This window comes from Lissotriton helveticus, chromosome 5_1, assembly GCF_964261635.1.
Source record: "Lissotriton helveticus chromosome 5_1, aLisHel1.1, whole genome shotgun sequence".
Classification (NCBI taxonomy): domain Eukaryota; kingdom Metazoa; phylum Chordata; class Amphibia; order Caudata; family Salamandridae; genus Lissotriton; species Lissotriton helveticus.
In genome coordinates this window covers 1,831,466,469-1,831,493,804 of record NC_136065.1, presented here as the reverse complement: position 1 = coordinate 1,831,493,804, position 27,336 = coordinate 1,831,466,469, and the positions used below count along the sequence as shown (strand labels likewise).

Here is a 27,336-nt window from a genome sequence, read left to right as displayed (position 1 = left end):
GTAATAAATGTAAATTGTGTATATAAAATACGAGGACAATAGGTCATAAATAGGTGTGTTCTTTAGTCTTTGAAGAGACTGTTATAAGGATCGTCCTTTAGTACTCGTTGTAAATATGTAGAATTGTAATAATTTGTTTTTAAATTGTTTTTAAATTGTAATTTAGTGTATATATATTGTACATATATTAATTTTGTGTATGTATGTACATTGTTTGTAGCCCTGAAGAAGTCCGTGGAGGACGAAACGCGTTGGCTACATGTTTCGAAGAATTGAATAAAGATTGAACATCAAAAAATACATCCAACGACTCTGCTACTGAATAATCATTGTGTCGAAACTGAAATTTGTATATCATTGTTTAGATTTTTTATAATATTTGTTTTGGGTGCTGGATCAGCTTTGTTGAATTACAAATTAGAGCATAAAAGTTTTCTTTTCTGTTCATGGAGATTGAGGGGTAAAAGAATCTCCGATCCGTGTCACCAAAAAATTGATAAGGCGAGACAAACGATAGGTGCAGTCGTGCATATAACCCCTTTCCCCGTTCTATTGAAAAAATTGTCTAATCATTGGTATGTTTGCTATAGGACGAAGAGCCAATGAGACACTGATGCTAGTCTGGTAGGGGATGTTGGGTACTAAGGTGAGTTTTGGCACACCCTAATTCACTAAGGTCCTAAGTCTCTGTGCACAGTTCGGTTTAGGAGCAGAATCCCTGCAACACTCTTTAACCTTTTTCTGTTTACAGTAAACCAGTCACTGGACTACTTGGCATACTTTAGGATGTCATCTGTACCGTAGTCTTCCAACACCTCACACTCTGCTGAATATGAGGCCTATGCTCAGGACACAAACCCATAACAAAAGCCAATATGAAACCACTAATGCTTTCTTTCTCTGAATCTTCAACTCTGCTGTGCTTTTTATAAAAGTGCATAAGTCCTTTATAATAAGCATGCATTGATTCTTTAGGCTCTTGTGTAGCTCTCAAAATCTTTGCCCTGTTCACTGCCTTCTCTGGCACTTACTTTATCAAGGGCTCTATCACTGCTCCATATTTGTCAGCAACTATATCAGCTGGATAATTGTTAGAAGCAACTCTAACTGGTTCCTCAGGTTTTGTACACAGTTCTCCAACTTCTTTGACACAAAGATGCAATCCATTGTGAATGCTCCACATCTCTATGACGTTGCCTCGTTGAGCTTTAGCAACCCATACGATACCACAAGTGGAAAAAATGCCCTTCTGTGGCCATATGCTGCAGGAATTTGCTCTAATCTCACTTGCGGAGTTCGCTCAGGCCTTGAGTGCGTACAAATCAGGGTCTTCAGATGACCCTTGTCTGCCACACACTTTTGCTGCCAATTGTACGGCCATTAACTTGGTTCTGGACCAGCTTTTAATTCACTCAATTTGTATGACCACAGTGCACAGGGACTGGAAGCAGGCTAAGTTGATTCCATAATTAAAGTAACCCTCAGCCAATAAGATTAATCTTGTCAGTATCATCCCATCTTCTTGTTGCCAATTTGTACCAAGATTGTGGAGAAACTGATAAACAAGCAACTTCCTACTTTTCTTGAACAAAATGCACTTATTCATCCTACTCAATGAGGCTTCCTTCCGGGTTTCAATACGGAAACCACACTGTAAGAAGTCTCTGACATTATAAGGTTAGCAGTGGATCAGGGGAAGCAGATAGCACTGACTCTCCTTGATCTATCCGTGGCTTTTGACACGGTCTCCCATTGGACACTTCTGCAGCACCTGTAGGTCATAGGTGTCTGTGATTTTGTCTTGGCTCCGCTCCTTCTTGACAGATAGGTCTCAGTCAGTCTGGATGGCCCCATTTGCCTCTGATACTAAACCATTGTGTTATGGGGCTCTCTGGGGTCTGCACTCAGCTACACATTGTTTAATGTACACATGACCGGACCCCCTTGGCTACCCAAAGAGATTCTTGTGGAGTACAGACTAGATCTTATGAAGAGATTACGTAGTTGCTTCTTACTCTTGGCAGAAATGTGCCTAATGCACTGCATAACTTTCAGGCCTATCTGATGTCTATATTTCAGTGGATGCGCAACTGCAGCCTCCATTGCAATACTAATAAAACATAAATTCTACACTTTGGGGTCCCCCTGCCTAGCGGGGACGATAACCATTAACCCATTAACCGTCCCTCGCCTCACTACGATGGTAGCGCACAATCTAGGGGTGAAATTTGATACCATGATTTCCTTTGCCCCTCAGGTTGTGGAGGTAGTAGGCACCTGTTCTGGCCTGCTAAAAATGTTTTAAAAGTTTCTCTTCCTCATCCCCCTCCAGTAGCAGAAATCAGTGATCCAGGACTTGATTACATCAAGACTGGACTATGCAAACTCCCTGTACTGGGGCCTACCTGTCTACCCACTGGAGAAATCACAGCTGGTGCAGAATGCTACTGCCAGGCTTTTATTATGCCTCCCTAGGGGAGCCCATATTCAGTTAGGTCTACCGTAACTAAACTGATTACCTATAAATGAATGTGTGAGATTTAAAAGTTAGGTCCTGACACACAGAGCTTTTTATCACAAAGGCCTTCAGTATCTGACTAATAGATTTACCCCTTACCAACCAGCACAGTCTCTTCAATCATTTAATGCTTTGCTGGTTATAACCCCACACTTCAGTGAGAAAAGTGGGGCAGTACTTCCTTCTCTTATCTGGCAGCCAGGAAGTGCAATGCACTGCCAGTTCAGCTCCGTGCTTCTACGGACATTGTGACATTTAAGAGACGTTTTAAGGCCTGGCTCTTCAGCTCCGCTTTCTAGTACCACTGTTTTAGGGATCAAACTTGCTGCATAGCACCGGAACACTCTTTGAGTAGCTGACACGCTCTATAAATCCTTGAATAATAATAATAATAGGAACAACAATCTCAAATAATGTATCCAAATCAATCCAAAGCAATTTTGAAATTGTCATTAATCTATTAACTTCCTTAAACCACCCTTTTTCACTCAAGTTTGGAAAATTTGTCGAACATCCGTAAGGATCACCTCTAATCCAAGGCCCATGCACATAATTCCCTCCATTCATTTCTCTCAGAGGAAATTCTGACACTTCTAGTTCTGAACACAATTACAATTGGAGGGACAGATAGGGCTATCTTGTGAAAGGGTCCAGCGTACGAGCCCGGGAATATGTCAACAAAGAGAGGTACGCAGTTCCCTAAATAAGATGTACTCAAGGAGTGAAGCTGAAGCAGCCAGATATAGACATAAGAAAAACAAGAAAGGGAATGGGGAATCCTCCCTTTCGGGACTAAAACCCTCACACACCCAGCAAGCTAGGTGTCATGCTTCATCATCTGGGTTTTGCTCCTCGTCAAACTGGCGGCGCAATGTCTGACGGGCACCCAGATGGGGCTCTTTATCGGAGATCTTTTGTCCCTGCCAGTTGGTGCATGTGGGTATGAGGGCCTAGTGGGAAGTGTGTAGATGTGCAAAAGTGGTGGTGGTTATTGTTAAAAAAGGTTAGGCAGTCCACAAAGTGTTTTAATGGTGTGGCTATCTACCTCAGTAAAAACAGTGGGGTCGAGAAAACTTCCTGGTACTAGAATCCAGGGAAGTATACTCTACCAGGTGGTCAATTGGTGGTTGGTCAACATGTTTCATGCAATTGTTCTGAAGGATACAGTGCAATTCATCAGGACCTAATAAACTATAAAAACTATCTACACGATGTGGAAGGACAGAAGATTACCTACTCCATAGGGAGTTCAGAGGTAGGCCGAAGGTCCTACCACTTCTTGGTGGAACCTGGGGATTAGAAAGCAAAAGGTGGGTACAGACGTGGAGACATGGACTTGAAGTCAAGCCCATTAATCATCAGTTCACTCAAGGGTACAAATTCTAGATATCAAGATGCACGGTAAGTAAATACACAACATTTAAAAACATGGCACAAAAATCAACAGGCGAGCAATCTAAAGGGTACAGTTACATGACTTAAACAAGCATTTGAAATGCAATAGGTCTCGCATTAGGAAAGTTTGAGCTATTGGTATTGTAAATGACAAATTTTTTATTTATGTTTTGTTTTTGAAAATAGCAAAATTAATAGCTTTGTCATTTACAATGCCAATAGTTATAACTTTTGCAAATGTGACACCTATAGCAATTGTAATGTAATATGTGTTGTATTTACGTGACTTACATGTATTGATATTACAAATAACAAAGGCTTTACATTTTTTCAATAATTAATACTTAAATAAAAGTTATTGTAATTTATAATGGCAATAGCATAAAGTTTTGTTAATAACTTTTGTGAAGATTCTTTTCAGTGTATTCTATTGTGACGAAAATCCAAGAACAGAAGTGAAATATGAACATCTTTTTGTTACCTTTGTAATAAAGCTTGAAACCTTGAGAGAACATATTTGAACCAGGTGTTGTTGAATGGTTGCACAAATTGTATAAGCAGTGTAACTCAAAAACTATGTCACAACACAAAGGGGAAAATATTCTCTTTATTAATGACATAATATACAAAGTGCCAGAAGGAATGAGGGAAGGCCGTTTTTAGACTGCAGTGGACCGGGGGATTTCTTTGGAGGCTGGAGGCTGATCAAAGTGTTTTCAGGGCTGGAGAGACTGCCTGCCTCACACCAGCCTTGTAGCAGTAGGTGTCTCTGCCTATGAACCCCTGCCAGCAACCCTACCTCTCATCGAGATGCAGTTCTCCATCCCCAAAGAGGCGTCCCCCATGGCTAAAGATGCAATGGTTTAAGAGGAACAGGTAAGAGGGACAGGAGCATAGGCAGATGGTGCGCGGCACAAGGCTGTAATAATCTCTTTCCTCCCATTTCTATTGCAATTCTCTAACGAGTGCACCTTGGACAGAGTCTGCACAAGCTCAATTATACCCACAAAACTCTGTCCCGTCTGCAGCCAAAAGACGCTCATTGGCCTGTTTATGCATGCAGAGAAAACTCACTTTTCTTCCCCCTAAAATCCGCCATTACAATTGATAAAACACAGAGCCCCGCTACCACATGTGGCACCCTCGAACGCCTCGTCAGGCCGCCCACACCCAATGCCTCTGAACTTCACGCCAGTTTTGTGTCCAGAACTCTCAAACGCGAACTTTGTCTCTGCACTAAGAATGATCCAAAAGCGCCTCGTTTAATTAAAGTTCTTAAATTGCGCTATCCTCAAAAGCGCTCAATGCTTGTGGGGGAGGCAGGGGAGTTGCTCACCTGAGAGACGACCCAGAGAACATTCTGGTGCTGTCTGCACTTCTATCGGCGAGTTTACCATGAGATGGAGGAGGTAAACAAGGACTGCTGACTCACGATCTGAAAGCTCCTGGGACTGCGTGAGGCCAACTGAGGCTCACTGCTGGGACCTGCACAGCATCAAAAACCAGCAGCATTACATGAAAGCTGCTAAATGGTGTTTCCCCAAATTCAACACAAATTACGTACCAGGAGACTCCGTGAAACAACGGAAAAAAACATTAAACCCCACAAAACAACACCAGTGTCCTCTGCCCACATCAGTACAAACTACATGCATCTCTGTCAACTGCAACTGTGAAATAACAGAAAATAATAAAATAAAAACCAGTCCTGCGCTACCATCAGCTTTTCGCCGGCCTGTGAGGAGTGGGAGGGCGGGGGCTGCCTGCGCATGCGCGCCACTCTTCAGTTTCGTTTTCAGGTCGGAGCGCGAGCCCGGAGAAGAGAAGTGCCGCATGAAGTCCCGGGTCCCAGGAGGGGGCCCGGGTGAAGACCAGCGGGGAGACTGCGGGGCCCCCATGCCTATGGGGAGAGCTCCGCTTCTTGGTAGAGTGGCAGAGGAGCTCGAGTGCTCTGCGGGGCTCTCTTGGCAGACGGTGCGAGCCCGAGTCCGACTCCGGTGAGGTAAAGGGAGGGGAGGGAGGGGGGGGCTGTGTGCCGTGTGCCTGTATGTGTGTGCCTGCGTGTGCATGCGCCCGCCTGTGTGTGTGTGCGTGCATGCAGAGGGGTGGGGGCTGCCTGTGTCTGTGTGTGAGCAAGGGCTGTGAGTTACTCTGCGCAAGCGCGGCTCAGACGCGCGCTCACGCGGTGAAAACTGGAAAGGAAAAGCGCGTGGCACATTGCTGTCCACATTCCCAAATACGGGTAACATTAGTTGTCTTGCTGACAGCATTAAATGCTTTCGCATTGAATGCTAGGTCAGCTCGACCTAAAAAGGAGTAAACATAATTACTGCTCATCCTCACCCTAACGTGTGTGGTGCATGGCTTCAACGGTCTCCTCCCGTGAAGACGAGCACTTTAAAGGTATGTGCCCTGATGGAGGGAAGTAGGGAAAAGTAATTATCAGGGCCACTTTAAAGGCCGGGGGTAGCTAGGCAGCTTCCAATGGTTGCGCCAGCAACCCCAATGGTTCCAGTGCCCTCGGCAGTGGGACACGCCATAGTTAGTGATTTAGCTGCGCGTGTAGTGTTGCTGGATACGGAGCTAGGCAAAGGCATGTGGCCAGTAAGTAACAACGTAGAGACCTGCATAGGTATACCACACGGCGGCAGTGAAATGGCCACGGAGGTGTAGTGACACATGAGCGACCGGGGGGGGGGGGCTCGTGTAACCATGTGCAGTGTCATGTAAACGTGACCCAATGGACCACGCACACAAAATGTCCAACAACCGACACACAATACCAATGCGCTACTACAAAATCACCCGATCATGGTGGGAGGTTCGCTGGTACCAAGGAGCGGCGGCCCGCCATGAGAGTCAGCCGCCAGAGGTCATGTGGGCGGCGCTCGCACTTACCTAGTGCCGGAGCAAGTTGCAATGGTCAACCTACCCTCACGCGGTACGGGAAGAAGGAGCCAGAGGATGAGAATGCATTAGACAGCGTCTTAAATACAATCCCAACCCAAACGCGGATCACACTCTTCCGCGTATGCGCAGAGCAACTAGACATGCGCATGCGTTGGCTACTGAGATGGGCGGGGCCGTGTATGCTGGTGTAGTGGAAGGGACTTCACTCAAAGGGCGCCATCTTAGACGGTCTCAGAGAGGGGCAGAATGTACACAATGTAATACAGCTGCGCTTGAATTCAAGGCGACAAGCGCAAAAGCGGAACAGTAATGTAAATTCAAATGAGTCATAATGTCGGGGACAGTAATGCACATCATAAATTGAGTTAAAATCCCAACGAGGTTAAATGAATCGGGACAAGTGGGTCAAAGGAGATTGTATAGAATGGAGATTCCTATACCTACAAAGTGCCAGTAACCTCTCTGAATGGTGGATAAGGGGGAGGGCGGCGTAGGTGAGCACCTCACAGTGTAGTACAGATATAGGAAGTCTGTACCATTAATCAGGAAAGTTAAGGTGAGCTATACTCATGCGAGGTTGTGGACTCAGTTAGTTAGTGAATCCCAAGGGATGCAATCATTTAGCCCTGTGGCATCCGTACCTAGATGATGCACCCACCTCTGTTCAATGTTGAAAAGGGCCTGTTGTGTTATGCAGGAGTGTGATTCCAACACAAGCCATGTGAAGCTATCCGCAGAGTGTTGCATGTCTTTGTAGTGAGTGTATAACCTGGTATGGGTTTTTGAGCACCTGATATTACTCTTATGTTTGGTAATGCGCAGTTTGACCTGCCTCATAGTCATGCCCACGTATCTTTTTTCACAGGGGCATGTGAGAAGGTAAATGCATCTTGGTGTGTTACAGTTTGAATGTCTCCTAAGGTGCCAAGTGAATGACTCTAGTCGTTTGATTTCTTTGTGGATGCTCGTTTGCTTGCAGACCGCAAAACCTCACACGGATAGTGTCCGGTGACTCTGGGCAAGTCCCACAAAGTTCGTTGAGTGTTCATCTGTTTTTCAATGGTCTGGTATGTAACAATTTGTCCTTAAGGTTCATGGTGCGTTTGAACGCGAACCTTGGACGTGGGAGGGATAGATCACCGGAATTGATTATGCCCCAATGTTTGATGATGGTTTGTTTGATCAGGGATGAGTTTCTGGTAAAGGAGGTGACGCAAGTCAGTGTATCGGTGGATTCCTTTGTCTTAGGTTCTAGCAATGCCTCTCTAGGGTTGTTCATGGCCCTTTTATAGGAGTTGCGGATATGCCTGGTGGGGTAACCTCTATCCTGCAATTTGTGTTGTAGATGTCGTGCCTCTGTTTTGTAATCTGCCAAGTCTGAGCAGTTCCTACGAATCGTAGGAACTGCCCGAATGGGAGGTTGTCTCGCAGGGATTTTGGGTGGTGACTTTTGTAGAGGAGGAGGCTATTCCTGTCAGTTGTCTTAGTGTGTAGATTGGTACTCAGACCAGCCCTGTTCAGCCTTATCCTCAGGTCTAGGAAGGCAACCTCTGTAGTGGACGTAGTACTTGTAAATCTAAGGAAAGGGTTCTGTTCATTCAGCCAGTTGCAAAATACATTGCAGGTCTCTATTTCTCCTTTCCCTGGTCCTTCAGACGGAGTTTATTATCAATATAAACTCCCAAGTTCTTTACCTTCCTAACTGGTTGAGGGAGAGGGCCCATTTTGTCCGGCCACCAGCTGGGCGACCAAAAATTTGCATTGTTGTAAAACAGAACCACCTCCGTCTTACTCAAATTGGGCTTAAGACAATTTTGATTCATCCAGCAACCTACAGCTGTTAAACAGTCCTGGAACCGGGTGGCCTTATCGTGTAACCTGTCTGGGAGCAGTGATACAACAATTTGTGTGTCATCTGCGTAAGATGTTAAATCGAACCCAAAGGATTCGATCGAAGGCGCCAGTTAAGCGACATAAAACTTAAAAAGGGTAGGACTAAAAGAAGATCCCTGAGGGACCCCACATGGTAAAGAGAAAGGTTTCGATGTAAACCTCCTCAAGGCAACCGCCTGAACCCTGTCTGAAAGTAAGGATTTGAGAAGCATCCAAGCTGCCCCTTCTACCCCGATCTCTCGCAGCCTGTCCATCAGTAGACTGTGATGGACAGTATCAAAGGCTGTGGAGAGATCCAACCTAATCAGAGCTGAATTTCCTCCCTGATCTAAACTGGTTCTAATCTCATTGGTGGATTTGAGGAGGGCTGATTCCGTGCTATGTCCACCCCGGAATCCATATTGAGTAGGGTCTAGACTCTGGGAGGCTTCTAGGAATGCACTAAGTTGTGCGTTTATAATCATTTCAATTATTTTAGCCGGTAAAGGAAGTCTAGAGATTGATCTGAAACTATTGGAGTCCTTGGCATCGAGATTGGATTTCTTCAGTAGGGGCATTATAGATGCACTTTTCCAGATATTGGGAAAATAGCCTTCTTCAAACATTGCGTTGAAAATAGGTGTTAAAGTGAGGGCAACTGGTTCCGCCACTAGTTTAAGTGTAGCTAGTGGAAAAGGGTCAGTTGGTGTGCCCGATTTGGCCGACATGATCATTTTAAACATCTCCGGGACTAAGACTGGAAGGAACTTATCAAATTGGGCAGAAGCGTGAGCTGTTAAAGACAAATCTGTGTCGGCTGTAGGGCGGATCTTAGTCATGGAACCTGACAACGAGGTAAACATAGTATCCACCTTGTTGTAAAACAAATTTGACTATGGAATCACACAGCTCTTGGCTAGCCTCAATAGGAGGGGGGCTGGATGAGCCAAGTCGGTGACAGTTCTAAACAATTCCCTTGTCGAATTCTTCGCCTGGTTGATTTTATTTACAAAAAATTCTCTTATGTTGTTGCCAACAGCAGTTTGTATTGAGCCAGGGTCTGTTTATATTCTTTTCTCGCTGTTTCATTGTATTCCTTTCTCCAAGCTCTTTCAGAGCTTTTACAGACCAATTTTGTGTCTCTGAGCTCCTGGGAATACCAAAGAGAAGACGGGCGCGACCTGTTAGAGTGTCTCAGTTTATACGGAGCCTGTTTATCACCAGCTGACTCAAGCCAGTTATAAAATGTTGAAGTTGCCATATCAAGATTTGTGGGCTGCAAAGGTAGCGAAGAAGATAAAAGGTCAATGAGGTCATTCGTTTTTTTATCTTATTCCAGGCTTTACAGTAAGTGGGCTTCATTTTGTGTTTCTTAACAGTCCTGTGAGGTAAAGCTACACTAAACAGCACCGCCTTGTGGTCTGACCAGACCAATGGGAGCAGCTCTAAAAACTCCAACTGTGAGCTGTTGGAAAAAATCCCATCTAATATGTGCCCAGCTTTATGAGTGGCCCCCCTAACTTGCTGTTTGAGATCTGCGCTATTCATAAAGTCCAGTAAGCTAGATGTATCTGGGTCACCATCACTTTCCAGCTGAAAGTTAAAATCACCTAGCATGGTATATGAGTCGGAGCATAATTTGTTTTCCAGCAGATCACATGCTTGAGTCAAAAATCTATTCCTCGGGCGTTGCGGCCTATAGATGAGGGTCCCTTTAAAAGTATACTGATGTGAGAGCCGGAAACAAAATTCCAACGCTTCACAGTCCTCGATGGTGGAATTGGCAAAGGATACACTTAGCGACCTTAAATAAATGACTGCTAGCCCGCCGCCCTTTTTATGGGGTCTATTTAAGGTATGCACTATATAATTAGGTGGTGTCGCTTTCACCAGATCCGGACCAGAGGCTTGATCTGTCCAGGACTCTGTAATAAAAGCGATGCTAATTCGTTCTTCCTCAATTAAGGTGGCACAGTTGATACTATGTTTTACCAAGGGTCTAGCATTTAACAAGACACATTTAAACAAATGCATCATTCAGTGCTTAATGTGAGCCTGTGGTTTCCGGTGCTTGGCATAGCCACTTAATTGTGAACACCAGCACTTATGACAGTCCGCCACATGGTGGCGCTCAGTGTATTTTAGAGATGAGTAAAACAACAGCTGTTTATTAATGCAATATACATTTAGAGCTATTAATTCCAATCACCCAAGCATAGCTTTGGGGACCTGGAGTACTATGAATTAACACACTTGTAAGGTGTGCTATGCGTAGGTATTGTCATTGGCAGCAGTGGCAGGGTCAATGGGTGGTTAAAGCTGCAGTGGCCTCCTGATGAGGGCTTTGGCACATATTTTATTAAAATTAAGCACTGTATGCATTATATGAAAAAAACTATGTGGTGTTACAAAATATGCAACAAATCCAATAATCAACCAAGTATACCAAATGAACAGGAACAAAAAAGCAATATAGGGATTGTGTTATGAGGAACACAGAATATTATGTTAGCTATTTGGTTATAACCATTACAGATATCCTTTGTCCTGCAGAACACTGTATAGTAAAAGGCAGGCGGAGGAGAAAAGAAATGCAGTCAGGTTGCGTCTCGTAAAAACCCTTATAAGGGAGGGGCGGGGCTAGCGCCCACAGAGGATGGCTGCGGCTCCGTAGAGCTCCCGGTGTCGACAGCGCAGATAAGGGATTTCCGATGATTTTCCTGTGAAGAGGACCGGCGGAATTACTGTTGCGGATGTTGGAGTACAGGCGGTTTCCAGCAGAGTGATTCCTGTCATGGGAGGAAACGCTTTCTTTTATTCTCCGCAGTATATGGCGCCCGCCATTTTGCCACGGAACATGAGGAGATTCTCTTTCCTTGTGGCTTCGTTTGTTCATGTGACATGGTATCCTCAACCCCAGTGCACGGAGTTGCGCACAACTATTAAGCAGCCTCACCCTGTGAATGTTTAATATGCCAGTACCGCTTCTGATGCAAACTCTTCTTCTCCACCTCAGCAATTAGTGGCCATTTTAGCCTCACAGAGCCTTTGTTTGCAGGATCTCTCATGTACATTATTGTGCACATGTGTTTCGCCTGCACCTATTTTCCGGATATGCATATCACTGTAGAGAGGCTTCCAATTTCGGTGCTGTTTTTCTTCTGTTTCTTTGTTTTTTTAAGTGCCTATGTATTTTGTTATTGTTGGCATTTGGGACATTATATTATTTTTCATATGACATTTCTTGATAATTAAGACCTCCTCCTTAAACTAAAGAGTACATTTCCCATATGTGATACATTAATTTTATTCCTGCATATATCAATGTAGCCATTTCTCAAGCATTGCACGCTTCGTATAGTTATTTGCATATGACAATCCTTTCAGCCATTGAGTATTTTTTTCCTAACATTTAGCTGATAGAGGTCTCAAGCATTTGCTTTAATTTACCTGTTGTGAAGTCTGTACCTTCTTAATCCATTCTTCCATTCTAGTCGAGAATACTTGCGTAGCTGATTTATATGGGCAGACTGAAATCAGTTAAATTACTGGTGCCTTCTGCAAATCGTTCATCTGCTTCCTGAGCGCACTTCTACACTCACTGTCTCAAAATGGGGGACTCTATGACCTCCTCTCCAAAAGGTGCTTCTGCCTCTTCCGTCACAATTTCCAAAGTGTCAACCAAGCGGTTGAAAAAAGACACGCCATCACCTCCAAAGCAATCTTCCTCAGTCTCCTTAGACATCCTTCGGGAAGAAATACAGGCACTACGTCCCTTTGTGGAAGAGACTAATTCGAAGATACAAGTCTTAACTGATGGATGGACGAAAATGGAAGAGAGAATCACAGCTATAGAACATTGTGTGGACTCCTGGAGTTCGACTTGCGCTCAGGTGATAGCCCTTCAATCACAGGTTGCATCTTGCCAGAAGCAGATTGAAAACCTTGAAAACAGGAATAGAAGGAATAATTTACACATTTACGGACTGCCGGAAGGTTCAGAGGGGTCGGATCCCATAGCTTTTTTCAAATCCTTTTTGCCGACACTGCTCAAGTTGCCGGAGACCACCGTTTTGAACATTCAACGTGCTCACAGGCTGGGCCCTCTGCACTCTCCGCCATCTGTTCCACGTAAACCATGAGGTGTTATACTTTATTTTTTAGAGTACACAGACCCCCTCAAGGTTTTGGCTGCAGTTCGTTCTTTGAAGCGTATCTCATCCTCAGAAAACCAACTTTACTTCTTGCAGGATTATGCAAAGCCCACGGAAGATAGAAGAAAGTAATTTTTTTCTATGAGACCTGCTTTGCGTTCTATTGGTGCACAATTTGGCTTATTTCATCATTGTTTGTTCAAAGTAACTTTTAACAATAATACCATTACCTATGAAGATCCGATTGAACTCAAAATGATTTTGAACGTCTATTGCCCAGACGGGAGGGAAATCTCAAAATCTCGTCCCTGATGCTTCTCTTCTCGCAGGATCTCTAAACATAAACTCAAGTTCCTATTCCGCGGACGTTTTTCATATAGTTCATTGACTACTTAATAGTCTTTATATTGTTATGATCTACTCCTTTTGATTTAGTGTTTGTTTTCAAGAAGTATAACATTAATGTAATTCTTAATAATCGTTTATATTTTTATTATGTTGTAGCTGAATAATGAACTTCTCTTTCTTCCCCGCATGTTCCTCTTCACGTTACCCTTTCCTCATGTTTTGTGCCTGCCTTTCCCGAAATTGTCTCGCCTTACCCTGTGGAGTCCGGACGTGTCATCTCTCCATGGGGCCTCATCCCTCCCCACCTCTTATATGTTTTGGAGTCATTCTAGGTATCGTTTCCTTCTACTTTTTTCTCTCCCTTCTTTCAGCAGTACCTTCATTTTTCTCAACTTATTCATTACCATTTGTCCCTAATTTGTCTTTCTCTTTTTCCTACTTCTTATCTTTTACTCTTTATCTTCTTTCTTATCTTTCTTTCTTTGGCATTTTCCCAGCTCATTTTGCTTGCCTCAATATTACGCGTAATGTTTTCCTTTTTAGCATTCTCCATTTGTCACTTGCAAGTTTTTTATATTTTTCTTTTTTATAATGCTTTTTTACAAAATTGGTTCTTATTGCAGTTAGTTGGTCTATCTTTTGGTTTACATCCTTTCATCTGTTTCTTCTTATTGTTTTTGGTTTCATACTTGCCCTGTCATATTACATATGTCTCTAAACATTATATCTTGGAATGTGAAATGACTCCATTCTCCCATTAAACGACAATGGGTCCTTACCCATCTAGCCAAGCTCGGTGCAGATATAGCATGTCTGCAGGAGTCTCATCTAACTGCAGAGGAGTCCATTAAATTGAAAAGAGGCTGGGTTGGGGAGGTTTATTACTCACCAGGTGATGGCAAACGAAATGGGATTCTTACTCTGTGCCGTAAATCACTTTCTGTCAAAAAGTTTTCACAATGCTCTGATGAGAACGGTCAATGGTTATTTACTAAACTTATGATTGATAAAGTTCCAATCTCCCTGTTAAATGTCTATGCACCCACTGCTGACGATCCTTCTTTTTGGTCGATCTTAGCACAGCAACTTGCAGAATGTATTGATGAGAATTTCATGCTCACAGGTGACTGTAATCAAGTATATGACCCTTTCCTAGATCATAATGGTCTCCTTTATTCCTCATAAGTCCCATAAAACATCTGAACAAACTGTTACACAATACAAGCTCATTGATGCCTGGAGATTGTGTAATCCCACCACTAAAGAGTACACTTATTATTCTCCAACTCACCATACCCAGCCAAGATTGGATTATTTTTTCATTTCTCATAACTTATCACAGGCCCTGATGGCAGCAGAGATCGGATCCATCCTAATCTCTGATCATGCTCCCATCATTATGAAATTAGACATTTTACAGAAACCTTGCTCTCCGTGGAAGTGGCGCTTCAACAACTCCCTTCTCTTGGATAAATCTTTTGTTTCCTCATTTACCTCATTTTTTAACAAATATTTTTCATTCAATCAAACCGATGATTTTCCTCGCCACGTGATTTGGGATGCCTTTAAGGCAGCAGCTAGAGACTTTATTATTGGATATGTCTCTAAAAAACGCAAAAAGTCAAAAGAACTTATCAAGTCTCTTTTAGCTAAGATTAAAAGACTTGAACATTCTTTTTACTCATCTAGATCAAAAGATTGTTTGTCAGAACTTATTAATGTTATATTTTTATTCAACAAAGAGTCAACAAATGATGCTTCTACTTACCTACTGAAATCCAGCGCAAAGTTCAATGGTGGACAGAACAAAGCTGGCAAAGTCCTAGCCAACTATTTGAAAGTTAAGCATAGCAAGCTAAATATAGATTCTATTATGAGGGCTCAACAGGAATTGAAATATACAGATGATGAAATGTTCCACAAATGTTTTATTTTTATCAAACGCTCTACACCTCAGAAGTATCTCCCACAGAACAGCATATATCTCGATTTCTATCCGACATACACCGAATTCCCTCTTCACAACCTGATCTTTATAACTTAGAATTAGACCCTACACAAAAGAACTCCACACTGCACTCTTGGCACTTAAAAAATATAAAGCCCTCAGCCCGGATGGGTTTACAGTCAATTTGTTTTCTCATTTTGCCTCTTTATTAATTCCAAAATTACGTATATTGTTGAATGCCTTTTTATTCTCGGCTAAATCTTCTGGTTCTTTCTCTGAAGCTCACATATGCCTTATTCCCAAGGAGGGGAAAGACTTGAGATACTGTAAAAACTTTTGGCCCATTTCTTTCGTCAAAGTCAACTATAACATTTTTTCCAAGTCTTAAGCTTTTCGATTAGATTCACACCTTCCTGACTTGTTAGGCTTGGAACAATCAGGCTTTGTTAGAGGACGTTTTATCACAGTTAATACCCGCTTGTTTTTTGACATTTTATCCAAATCCTCAAATGCTACACATCCTTTGGCTGCTATAGCATTAGACGCTGAGAAAGCGTTTGACAGAGTGGAATGGTCGTATCTTTTCCAAACTCTCAAGTGGTTTGGCTTTGGACCTAAGATAATCTCCTTAATTTCTCTCTTATATTCTAACCCAAGGGCAGCAGTGTGCGCCAATGGTGTGTCCTCTTCTTTTTCACCTTGGGGAGAGGTGTTCGCTAAGGTTGTCCGCTATCTCCATTTCTTTTTAATATTGCCTTAGAACCATTTCTTTCGCGGATCCGACAGAAGAAGGATATTCAAGGTTTTAACTTTAACGACACTCATATTAAATTGGCAGCATATGCTGATGGTATACTGCTATTTATCTCCCAACCCTAATCCTCTATTCCTGCGTTTTTAAATGAAATATATTCCTTTGCAGCTGTTTTTGGATATAAATTAAATAAAGATAAATGTGAAATATTACCCATGACAAAATATACCTTTAAGGATAATTTTGCTCTTTCAATCTTCGCTTGGTGTCCCCAATATATTAAGTACCTGGGTCTTTACTTCACTCCCTCCATCTCAAATACAAATGCATGGATAATTGCATACAGAGAATATCGACTTTAACGACTAAATGGCATCCTTTGTACCTATCATGGTGGGGCCGTCTTGACACCAGAAAAAAGATGCTGTCCTCCATAATCCTTTATACCATATCTAACAATCCATTATCCAACCCTTCAAAAATTTTCAAAAAAAGTAATTCTTTGTTATCCTCCTTTCTTTGGGACAATAAAAATCTTAAATATCCGTATCCAAATTGACCCGCCCAAAATCAGTGGGTGGTGTTAAGTTTCCTAATTTCCACATTTACCAACATTTTTCTTGCTCCGACAATCATCCAGATGGCTTTCACATACTCCTGCACAACGCCCCTTGTGGGCTAAACTTGAGCTTTCCTTTTTGTACCCCTTCTCCTTTCAGGAGTATCTCTCTCGTGGAAACCACAGTACCTTTCCACCCCAATATTTAAATATACATCTAAGATTCTGCAACCTGCACACTCTAATGATCCCATGAATTTAACTTTTCTTTCCAGTTCCACGATATGGCATAATAATTTCATTTTGATACGTGATAAACTGTTTTATTGGAAAGCGTGGAAAAAAAGGGGGGGGGAATATGGGTTCACCAACTGCATCAACAAGACCAATTCATGTCCTTCCCGCAGCTTAAGAGTCTGTTCGGTTTACCAGCCTCCTTTTACTCCAAGTACACAATTTTAAAGCAACTATTTTCGATGCATATGCTCGTTGCACACCACCTACCTCCTTCACTACCCCTCTCAATCCTCTGGTTGACAAATTATACTCCCTATAGCAAGTTAACCCCAAAGCTTCTGTTATTTATAACCATTTGCAAGCCTCATTCATCCCACAAGACAAATCCAAGGTGGAACTCTCCTGGGAGAAGGATCTGGGAGTTGATTGGTCAACTACTCTATGGAACAAAATTTGGAGTCAAATTAGGAAATCCTCGAGAGCTTCTAATACCACGCAAACACTCTTTTTTATTTATAATAGGTTATTATTCTCTCCAGCTATTCTGCACAAACAATATGCATGTGTTCTGGATGCCTGTTGTCAATGCTCCTCCCCTCGGGCAGACCTCCCCCACTTACTTTTTACATGTCCACCTGTTCATGATTTTTGGAACAAGGTTTGGACCCAAATCAACTCAATTTTTCACTCTCACTTTCCTTTTCTGTTCCCAATGTATTCTTAGGTAGTTTATCCCCATTATGGTCAGATCATACCTCTAATATAACAATTATTGAACTTTTATTGGCAGTTGCCTTTCATCAAATTACCAAAAATTGGAAAGACCTTACCAAATTATCTTATCAAGCTTGGTGGTATGCTATTTGTCATAACCATAGGCTAGACACAGCTTTTGTATACCCTATTACTATGGCCACGAAACGTCTGTGTTTGTTGCTACCTGTTACTACATTCATTGAAGCTAGTGCTCGGCGTTCATCTTCCCTAACCCCCATACAACAAGGTGTTTCCAAACTTCCATTACTAATTGGTGTCGTAACTTTTTATGTATGATTATTTCTTCTTTGTATTACAATTTATATATTATGTAATTTTCTTTTTTCTATTGTTATTAATCTTTCTTGCCTAGATGGACCAATTTTGACGGTATGTATACCTATTTTCTTCATGTATTTAAAGGATATTCATGTGTTTTTATTTTGACATTCTGTTTGATGTATTGAGATATGTTTTTCCTTAAATAAACATATTTCTGAGCTTTAAAAAAACATTTTAAGGAAACATTACGCAATCAACGAGCATCAGTGTTATCATAATCCATCAGTATCTGGAAACTGGTCGCTTTATTTCGCAATACCTACTTGGCTGTAACACTTTTGCGCATAAATACTTTGTGGCTTATTTACAAGCCCATTGCACCGCGCGTACCTCACTTTTTCCCATGTTAAAAGTGACGCACCTGCTCGCAAGGTGTTTGCAGATAAGCTCCTCTGTTCAGCTCCACCTAAGTCACCATATCACAACTGATCCACATACTGGTGTTCATTCTTTCTGTGTGGTTTTCAAAGACAATTCTAGAATGCCAGATACAGATTAAGTTGTGAAATTATAACCCATGAAGACTGGTGTATTGTCTGTCTGCTTTAAAATGACTGAGTGATTCACTGACTGTCCCTGAGGGAGGGCGTCAGGGTATGTGAGAGGAGGGTTGGGTTGAGGAGTGTAATTTGGGTTTATATTAAGAAGGGAATACGTGTCTAAAGTTTCTTCTTTCCTGTGCTTAAATTCACCAAAACACAATAAAAAATTACCTGATTCCTTGCAGTCACAGGTTTAGGACGGGCAGAGTTATGGCCAGAGCTGCCGACTATGGAGCTGAGAAACAGAGTTTGACTTTCGGTGTCAGCACAACATCCTGTGATCAAAATCTTTGTTCCTACAAAATGGAACATGTCCTTGTGTAGAGTAAGTGGCACGCGTGTAAAGCGCTCTAATACATTTGTGTGGAGTTTGCGCTACATAAATCTGCATTTTTAAAAAAAAGAGAGATACTTAGTGTACTGCAGTACCTTGATCCAAGCCCTTACAGTCGGAGGTTCAGGACGGACGGAGTTACCAACACATTTCATTTGGGAGGATACATGGCAAAATAAGGTAGTCAACACATGCCATTTTAAGAAAAACAACAGCTAAACTTGCAGAGGAACTAAGAAAAATAAGAAGTAGTCCCGAAACAGTGCCCTACAATGTCTGACAGTTGTTGGGCGGATTGCTCGGGCAAGGCTCAACACAGAAAGGCATGCATGACAAAAGCATGCCCTTGACAAAAGGGGAGAAGGCGAAATGAAGCGACGATGATGCCAGCAAATGTGATGCCAATGGGCATGAGGCAGCTCCTCCACTAGGGTGGATCAGCATAGCCCCACTGCTTTCTCGCAGTGCGAGAAGCAGAAACATAACATGGTAATAACTACCATTTTATGTTTCTGCTTCTCGCACTGCGAGAATGCAGAAGGGTTTGATTGCGGGCGGGCGGGTGGACGGGACTGCTCTGCAAGCAGCGCTAGGCAGGGGAGGAGTGGTGTGGTGTGCCAACTCCTGACAGCGGAATGACTGTTTGGTCAGTCCTCTGGCGCCGCCCAAACCAGTCATGCGCACTCTGCCATTTTCCATGGTCGCGTAGCTCCGCCTATGGCCTATTGGTGTCTGTTACGCGCACCAAAGCCCATATGTCTTCAATTATGGCGGCTAGACTCGGCCGCCATAATTGAAGACATATGCTCGCAGTGGCGCGCGCGACACGACTCACGAGCTTCTGTTTTTTTTTTTATCCATTTCACGGCCGAAGCAACTAAACGCTGACGTCTTGTTCTTTCTTGTTCTGTAAGAGCAGCTCAGTTAAGGACTGAGCCCTGTTAGTTGCTGTAGCGCCCGTTTTACAGAGGGAGCGGCCTGTGAAGCATTTAGTTGCATTTTTTATGACTCCTAAGAACTAGGCACTAGGCAGAGCCGTGACGTTCCGGCTGCCCGCCACTGACAGCGATGAGACTGCCATTGCCCGCGGTCTCAACAGCTGTTTATGCCCTCATCCTCCAATCTCAATCTGCAGACTCTCTTTTCCACTTTCATAAAAACAATGATTTGACTTTGAAGAAAATTACTTTTTTTCCAAAAGTGAAATCCAGCTGCAGCCCCCCATCCTTCCTGTCCCCCAGCTCCTCTTATAGTCCCCCCTCTTTTTTCTCTTTCTTTTAATACTCTGCGTTCTATCATGCAAGCCCTGGGACAGGACAATTAAGCAGTGGGCTTAGCCAGCGATGGAAATTTATTGCTATCAAATCCATATTTCTATTTCCCCGCTGAATAGTAACCTATTTGAATATGATTAAAGGTTTCCATTAGAGAGGAGACGGGCCCTGGCGCGCAGTTCCTGGGGAGATTCACAAATATGCTCTTGTTTTCTTCTCCATGTGTGACTGATTTATGACTCTCAGCAGACTTTGCAGTCCAATAGGGCAAATGTGTGTCCGACACCCTGAGGTTGTGACATACTGTGATTACTCTCTACGTATATCACACTTATAAGTTGTCTATAATTGCGTACCACATGCCTGCCCATTCCTTCAAAAACTGTTTTCTGCTACAAAAAAAGCGTGTTTATTCCACTTGTTGCCACTGTAAATCTCCACCCGGATTGTACAGCGCACTGAAACAAGGTGAAATGAGGCTCACTCCCCAAATAGTGGGCCAATTGTACTAAGATAATTTGATAAATGTATTTATGGACCCTGAGGAGATCTAGGGTAGCATAGTGTCAAAGTGTTTTTTGGAAAATCTGTAAATCGCTAAGTAGTCTGTTTTATGTTTATCTCACTATACAATGACACAATTCGGCTGTTCTTTTTGCACCAGCAACATAATTAATTGCTTTGCATATAAAATGAAGGTTAACATTTTACTGCAACAAAAATATTGCAGAGTTAGAACTATTTGGAAAGATTGTTCTTTGTACGCAAGTTTCAAACTTAATCGAGGTGTACATTAAATGCAGACTACTAGTTTGTTTTCCTACAAGGCCAACTCAGCGTTACATGCTTGATAAAATGAGTGCCCTTGATGTGGGTAATTGGAATAACAGGTTGTATATGTAGCGATTCATACTATAGTTCTGCAGATTCTAAGGAAAGTAAATGACAGGTTTTATTATTATACATTTAAATATTCATTTACCGACCTTGGAAGGTTGGAAGCCCATGACTTGCTATATTGGTGTTTGTGACTTTTAGATCACTGCAGATGTCATAAGGGACCATTCAAATCACTGAGCTACCCTGTAAGCATAATACTACAAGCATTGGCAATGCAAATAGGTCCGGCTTTAAAGGAGTATTGTATGGTAATGTGAAGCGTTACAAATAAATAGCATAGAAGTTGACCCTTGCTGGTAGGTCGCTCCCCCACCACACAGCTCCGCCTGTGTGTCCTGACACTGCCGCATCTTCCGCTGCTGTAGAAGCTGAGGCCCTCCCCCACCAGCAGGCTACCACCTGCGCCTCATCCCTGGTGGCCAGTGGTAGGCCTTAGGTTTGTATCACTGTCGATGTCTGTCTTCCCAGTACTGCCCATACTGTCTTCTGGTGTCTGTGACTGCCGTTGCCTGTCCCCCCCCCTGTGCCTGCATTCTTATCTGTGCCCGTTTTCTTGCCTCTGTTCCCTGATTGTGCTCGTTTTCTTGCCTTCTGTTCCCTGATTGTACTCGTTTCTTGCCTTCTGCTCCCCCTCGCTGCCCCTGATTTGTGCCCGTTTTCTTGCCTTCTGCTCCCCCGATTGTGCTCGTTTTCTTGCCTTCTGCACCCCTAATTGTGCTCGTTTTTCCTGCCTCTGCCCCCTGATTGTGCTCGTTTTTTAGGTCTCACTGACGTCGCTGCGTCTGCAGCGATGTGGGACAGGAGAGGTGCACAAGCTTACCAAAGCCATTGCAGACAATAGCAGTGACCGCGTGTTTAGGAGACACGCGCAGCGTGCTGTGAATGCGCGCGTCTCTTCTCGCGCTCTCCCACACTTTCACAGCGCGTCTCCTAAAGCGCGCGGTCACAGTCATTGTCTGCAATGGCTTTGGTAAGCTCATCAGAAATGCGTGCCCGGACTCCGATAACACCCCCTAACCCTGCCCCCACTACTTGGCGACAGAACTTGTTTTCAGTGACCTGCGAGGGGCTTGGTGTACAAGTGTCACTAAAGTACCGAGCTAACACGTTCTAGTAGACCGATGAAGAGCTTGTTTTAAAAGGGGTGGCCAGCCTCCTCACGTTGTACCTGATGAACGCAATCTCTAGCCTCAGTCTGAGCTCTATTTCCAATACTATTCAGCAACACCCTGGGCAGGGGAGAGAGAGAGACCCTCGTCCTCCATCCGCAGCCACAAGTAAGCTTGTAGCAGCTCCCAGGTGTCTCGAGGTCAAGTCTGGATAGGCATGAGGTCCCAGCCGGCCGACAGCCACCATGGCAGTCCTTAAGCCAGTCCTCTCTCTGTGGAAGATGTGCCAAGCAGAGCTTCCCATTCCTGCCGCCCTTTCAGGAGGCATATTGGCACTGTGTGCTGCATGTCCGAGGATAACCTTGTGATCAGCCTGCGGGGGGAAGGGTTCTTTAGAAAGCTCTCTAGTGCCTGGAACGTGGGTTGCACAGCTGGGAAGGAGATGAAGCACATGCGCAGTACGGCCGGTAGCTGGTAGTAGGTCATTCTCTCTAATTTATTCAGCCCAGAAACCCGTTGCTGGTTGCTGAAGAGTTATTTAAGGGCTCTGAGAGTTAGTCAGTGAGCTCACACACAGCCCCGCCACACCCCCACACCCTCCACACACCCCCACACACAACCCCACATACACAACCCCCCACACACACAACCCCCCACACACAACCCCTCCACACACACACAACCCCTCCACACACACTACCCCTCCACCCACACAACCCCTCCACACACACAACCCCCCACAGACAACACCCCCCCACCCACACAACCCCCCCACACACACACAAGCCCCCACACACAACCCCCCATACACACAACCCCCCCACACACAACCACATACACACACACAACCCCACACACACAACCCCCCACACACAACCCCACACACATAACCCTCCCACACAGCCCCACCCACACAACCCTCCCACACAACCCCACACACACAACCCCAAACACACACACAACCCCACACACATCCCCACACACACACAACCACACACACACTCACACACACACACCCGCACACAACCACAAGCACACACACAACCACAAGCACACACACAACCCCAAACACAACACACACCCACAAACACACACAAAACCCCAAACACAACACACACAAACCCACACACACAACCACACACACACAACCACACACACACTCCCCCAACCACACACACACAACCACACACACACAACAACCACACACACAACCATCTATCTATCCCACTCACTCTATCTATCTCTCTATCTATCGCCCTCACTCTATCTATTGCCCTTAGTCTATCTATCTCCCTCACTCTATCTATCTATCGCCCTCACTCCATCAATCGCCCTCACTCTATCTATCGCCCTCACTCTATCTATCAATAACTTTTATTTAAGTATTAATTATTAAAAAAATAAAAGCCATTGTTATTTGTAATATCAATACATCTAAGTCACGTAAATACAACACATATTGCATTACAAATGCTATAGGTGTCACATTTGCGAAAGTCAGAACTATTTGCATTGTAAATGACAACGCTATTAAATTCGCCATTTTCAAAACCAACACATAAATAAAAAATGTGTCATTTACAATACCAATAGCTCAAACTTTCCTAATGCGAGACCTATTGCAATGCAAATACTTGTTTTCCATTTATTATTACATTTATCCCCCCCCCCCCTCCCCAAACCGCAATGGGCAGGCTGTAACCACTGATGTAGATGCAGCATGTCTCCGTTCTAGACAGCGCATGCATGCCTAGGTTTGAGACCTAAAAATGGAATGGCTATCACGTATTAATAATTTCTAATGTATATTGAATTATTATGCATTGTTGATGTGCTCACCTCAAAACTAGATAAACAGTGCCAAATGTGATTCACTACAGTAAATACTGATGTTGAGAATAAGTGCCAGAGGCAAGCACTTGCAAACACCAGCTCTGATTAAACACTGGACTGGCTTCGAAGTGTGAAGTTAATAATTTTAACAGAGCTGTACATTTCCAGAAATAGCCAGCCATTTAAAAGCGCAACAATTACAGCTTTTCCTCATCTGCCTCTTCTGGTTTCTCAAAGTGTTGTTAACAGAAATACCATTTCACAGAAATGTCATGTTCTAAATATTTACAAAAATCCGGTCCCATTTGCTGGAGATTTTCTATTATTTGTTACAATGAGGGGATGCTTTGTAAACGATAGTTATGCCACACTATATTATCACAACTATATTCTGTTACCACATGGTCTTGTCTGCCCTGGTGTACCCTTAAAGTACTGGATTGACTTGTGACATCTCCCTTCCTTTAAGCCAGTTCATGCAATACTCCTATGATTATTGGTGAGTTGATTCGTCTTTCCACGCCTGTGTACCTGTAGCTGTGCCCACGGTGCATTTAGCGACGTTGTAGGGACAGCCTTTAATAATTGTGTGGATGATCTTGAGGTTCCACAATTTGTGGAGATCGCTTGTCAGTCTCCATACCCATCCATTAGCGGCAGAGAATGCAATCATATGGTGCATGCAGTGCTCTCACACTAGCCCAGGCAGTGTTCCTGACAGGGGAGGAGGCAGTAGCAGAACATTAAGTAGCCCGGGTGGGTCTTGTGATTTCATGCATGCTGCTAGCTATGAGGAAAACGTCAGTTTAGGAAAAAAATGTGCTGCCATTTTATCTGGCTTCATAATTTTAAAGCTGTAACCAGGCCATAATTATGAGTTTGACAAATTGCCACATGAGCCATCATCTGCTGCATAATTCACAGGTTACAGCAAAAAATTGAGTTTCTAATACGAACATATCAAAAGTTGCTAAAACCGTAGTCAGATGTTGTTTCGCAGCAGACTGTTCACCTTTCTGTTGCTTATTTCTGTATTTGGGTGTCAAAGAGTGACTTTTAAGTTAAAATAACCAAGATCTGAAGGTGTTAAAGATTATACTACCTGAAGTTTTCATACTGTGCTAAACACTTTACAGATAGCAGATCTTCTGATGCAAATGCACATGTGCATAGGTTGGTACCTGGTGCACACAGTCTGCTTACAATAATTAGTATGTAGTACGTAGAATCTGTGCCCTGTTGGAAACCTTTCCTGCAATAACAACAATTTGTGGTGGACATAATTGTTGGACCTGGCTCTTTCTAAAGGGTTATCCCCAAACTGTTTGCCTTCCACCTCCCTTTTTTCTGATGTTCTTTTTCTTGGGGTTAGGACTCTTGGCACTTTACCACTGCCTATGTGTGTGTGCTCTCCTCCTAAACATGGTATGAATGTTAAGCATGTAAGCCCAGTGCCCCCAAATCCTATCACCAACCCTGGTTGCAGACCACATCCCTTTCACAAGCCTGGGACTCACAGCTTACATCCAGGGAAGACCCTGTGTTTTGTCAAGTCACATAGCAGCACCCTCCTCTTTTCCCATCTTAGAGGTGCACATCGAGTCCGGCCACAAGGCGGTCCTCAGCTCGCTGCCTGCGGTGGAGACGCCTGAGACTGACTGACCGGTTCTTGTTCTGGCACGAGCACTTTTTCTGTTACACACGCAAGAAAAGTCACAAATACATGTGAATAGTGTGTTTTTTCTTTTTACCTTCATCTTCAGATGATGCATGCGCGGTTCCTTTTAAAGAATGGCTTGTTTATAATTTTAAATCTAAACCATTAACTAAAGTCCTTATAACTCTTATGCACTTGTGGTACTTACCCTGCTTCAGCACCTTGTCTCGGAGCTTCTGGTCCGTCACCAGTGGTTTGGGCGGGGCCAAGTGGGCTTCATTGAAAGGCGACCCCGCACCGCTGAAGAACTTGTGGTAGATGAGGGTCAATGCCAACAGAGCCAGGCCCAGAAGCAGCAGCAGGGCGAGCGCCATGGCTCAAGGATCGCAAAACACACAAGTGAGTGCTTGGTGCACACCCAGGTCCCAGCTATAAAGGCTAAAGAGCTGGGAAATGGGCGGGAACAGCCCAAAACTCTCCCGTTCCTCCAGGCTGCCCTTCCTAACTCTAATTTCCCTGGGGGAGCGCATATGTGAATCACAAGGACACATTATAACTTTAATTTATGCAGCCACATTCTATTTACTCAATTATACAAACACTCTAACAGCTAAATGTGCACACAGCTCCTCACACAGCTACCTAGGATAGGGAGAGGGTGTGGGGGTAATCTGCCCTCACAATACCAAGGGACCATGGTATTATTTAGACCTGCACTATAATGATACATGTGCAGTGCTGCTGCATGTATTGTAGTGGGCCCTTGGCCCACATGCTGAAGTAAGTGTAAACGACTACCTGGACCCCTTTTATTAGCAGGGTCACCTAACTGGTAATGCTTGTGAAGGAATGGGTGCAGGGTGAGTGTGGTCATTCATCTACATGGTCTTAGGATGAAGCTCCGAAGTCTCGAGACTGATGTGAACAGTGCTCTCTGCATCCGGCAGGGTGGGTGTTAGAACGCCCCATATGGAGGGGCTCTGCATGAAGATAGTGCCCACACCGTCATTCGCTCCCCCCAACTTCAAACTTCATGCACATCTTGCCCCAAGGAATGAATACACTGGACAAGTATTTATGGGTAAGAACTGCTGCAGGTTTATTTTCATACACCAAGCGTATGACGTTTTGGTGGGTCATCTTACGGGCGATCCAAGGCAGGCAGCCCCCGCTGTCCCGCCTGCCTAAAGAGCCAGTCAGCACGGTGAGTTGATGCTCGGACGGTGCATCACCTTGTTGATCGTATCTCTTCTCCCGCCCCCCCTTTCAGGGCGGAGCGGTATGGCACACCCTCGGTCGGTTCAGGCCCCCCGACCGCCCCCCGAACCGGCGGTTAGCTGCGACGAATGGCCACTAGGGAGCTGCCCTGCCAATGTCCCCCTGCGTGGGACGCGGGCAGCGGCAGTCTTGCAGGACACTACATTCCTCCCAAAATCCAAAAGAAAAACAAGTTTTACCTGTGGACACAAAATAATAAATTGAGTACCATGTGGTCAATCAAACTCTAGACTCAGCAGGACAGCAGTGGGCATATAGGCTGTTGACACAAGTTGCAGCAGGACATTTCTGCTCACATTCATAATTTAACCTGAGTGGTTCAGAAAACGAACGCTGGCTCAGAGATGTCCGGTACCTTCCGGCTGCATGCTGGTTGAAGTTAGGTCCTTTGTGTGGAGTTGGCTCACTTTGCTGATGCTTCAGACGATTTGTAGTTAGTGTCAACAGTGCAAAAACAGGGTGCATCAGGAGCGTTGACGGCATCCACCATGAAGCATCCATCATGAAGCATGCCTTGGTGATGTTGCTTGGCTCGTTGAACTCTGCTGCAACCTGTTGAGGTTCCTGCTGCAAAGTCATATCACCTCCTAGTATCAAATGATGGAGCAGTGTCAAG

The 27,336-nt window shown here is 43.9% G+C and overlaps 1 protein-coding gene across 1 annotated transcript in view; it reads right to left on the bottom strand.

Moving 5' to 3' along the window:
• The window catches only part of LOC144755872 (all-trans-retinol 13,14-reductase-like), a 587,155-nt gene extending 561,339 nt beyond the window's left edge, over positions 1 to 25,816 (bottom strand). The window contains exon 1 of the mRNA XM_078645238.1: positions 25,651 to 25,816. Within this exon, the coding sequence (XP_078501364.1) occupies positions 25,651 to 25,816 (166 nt within the window). The remainder of the gene's footprint in view (positions 1 to 25,650) is intronic.
• Positions 25,817 to 27,336: the final 1,520 nt, after the last annotated feature.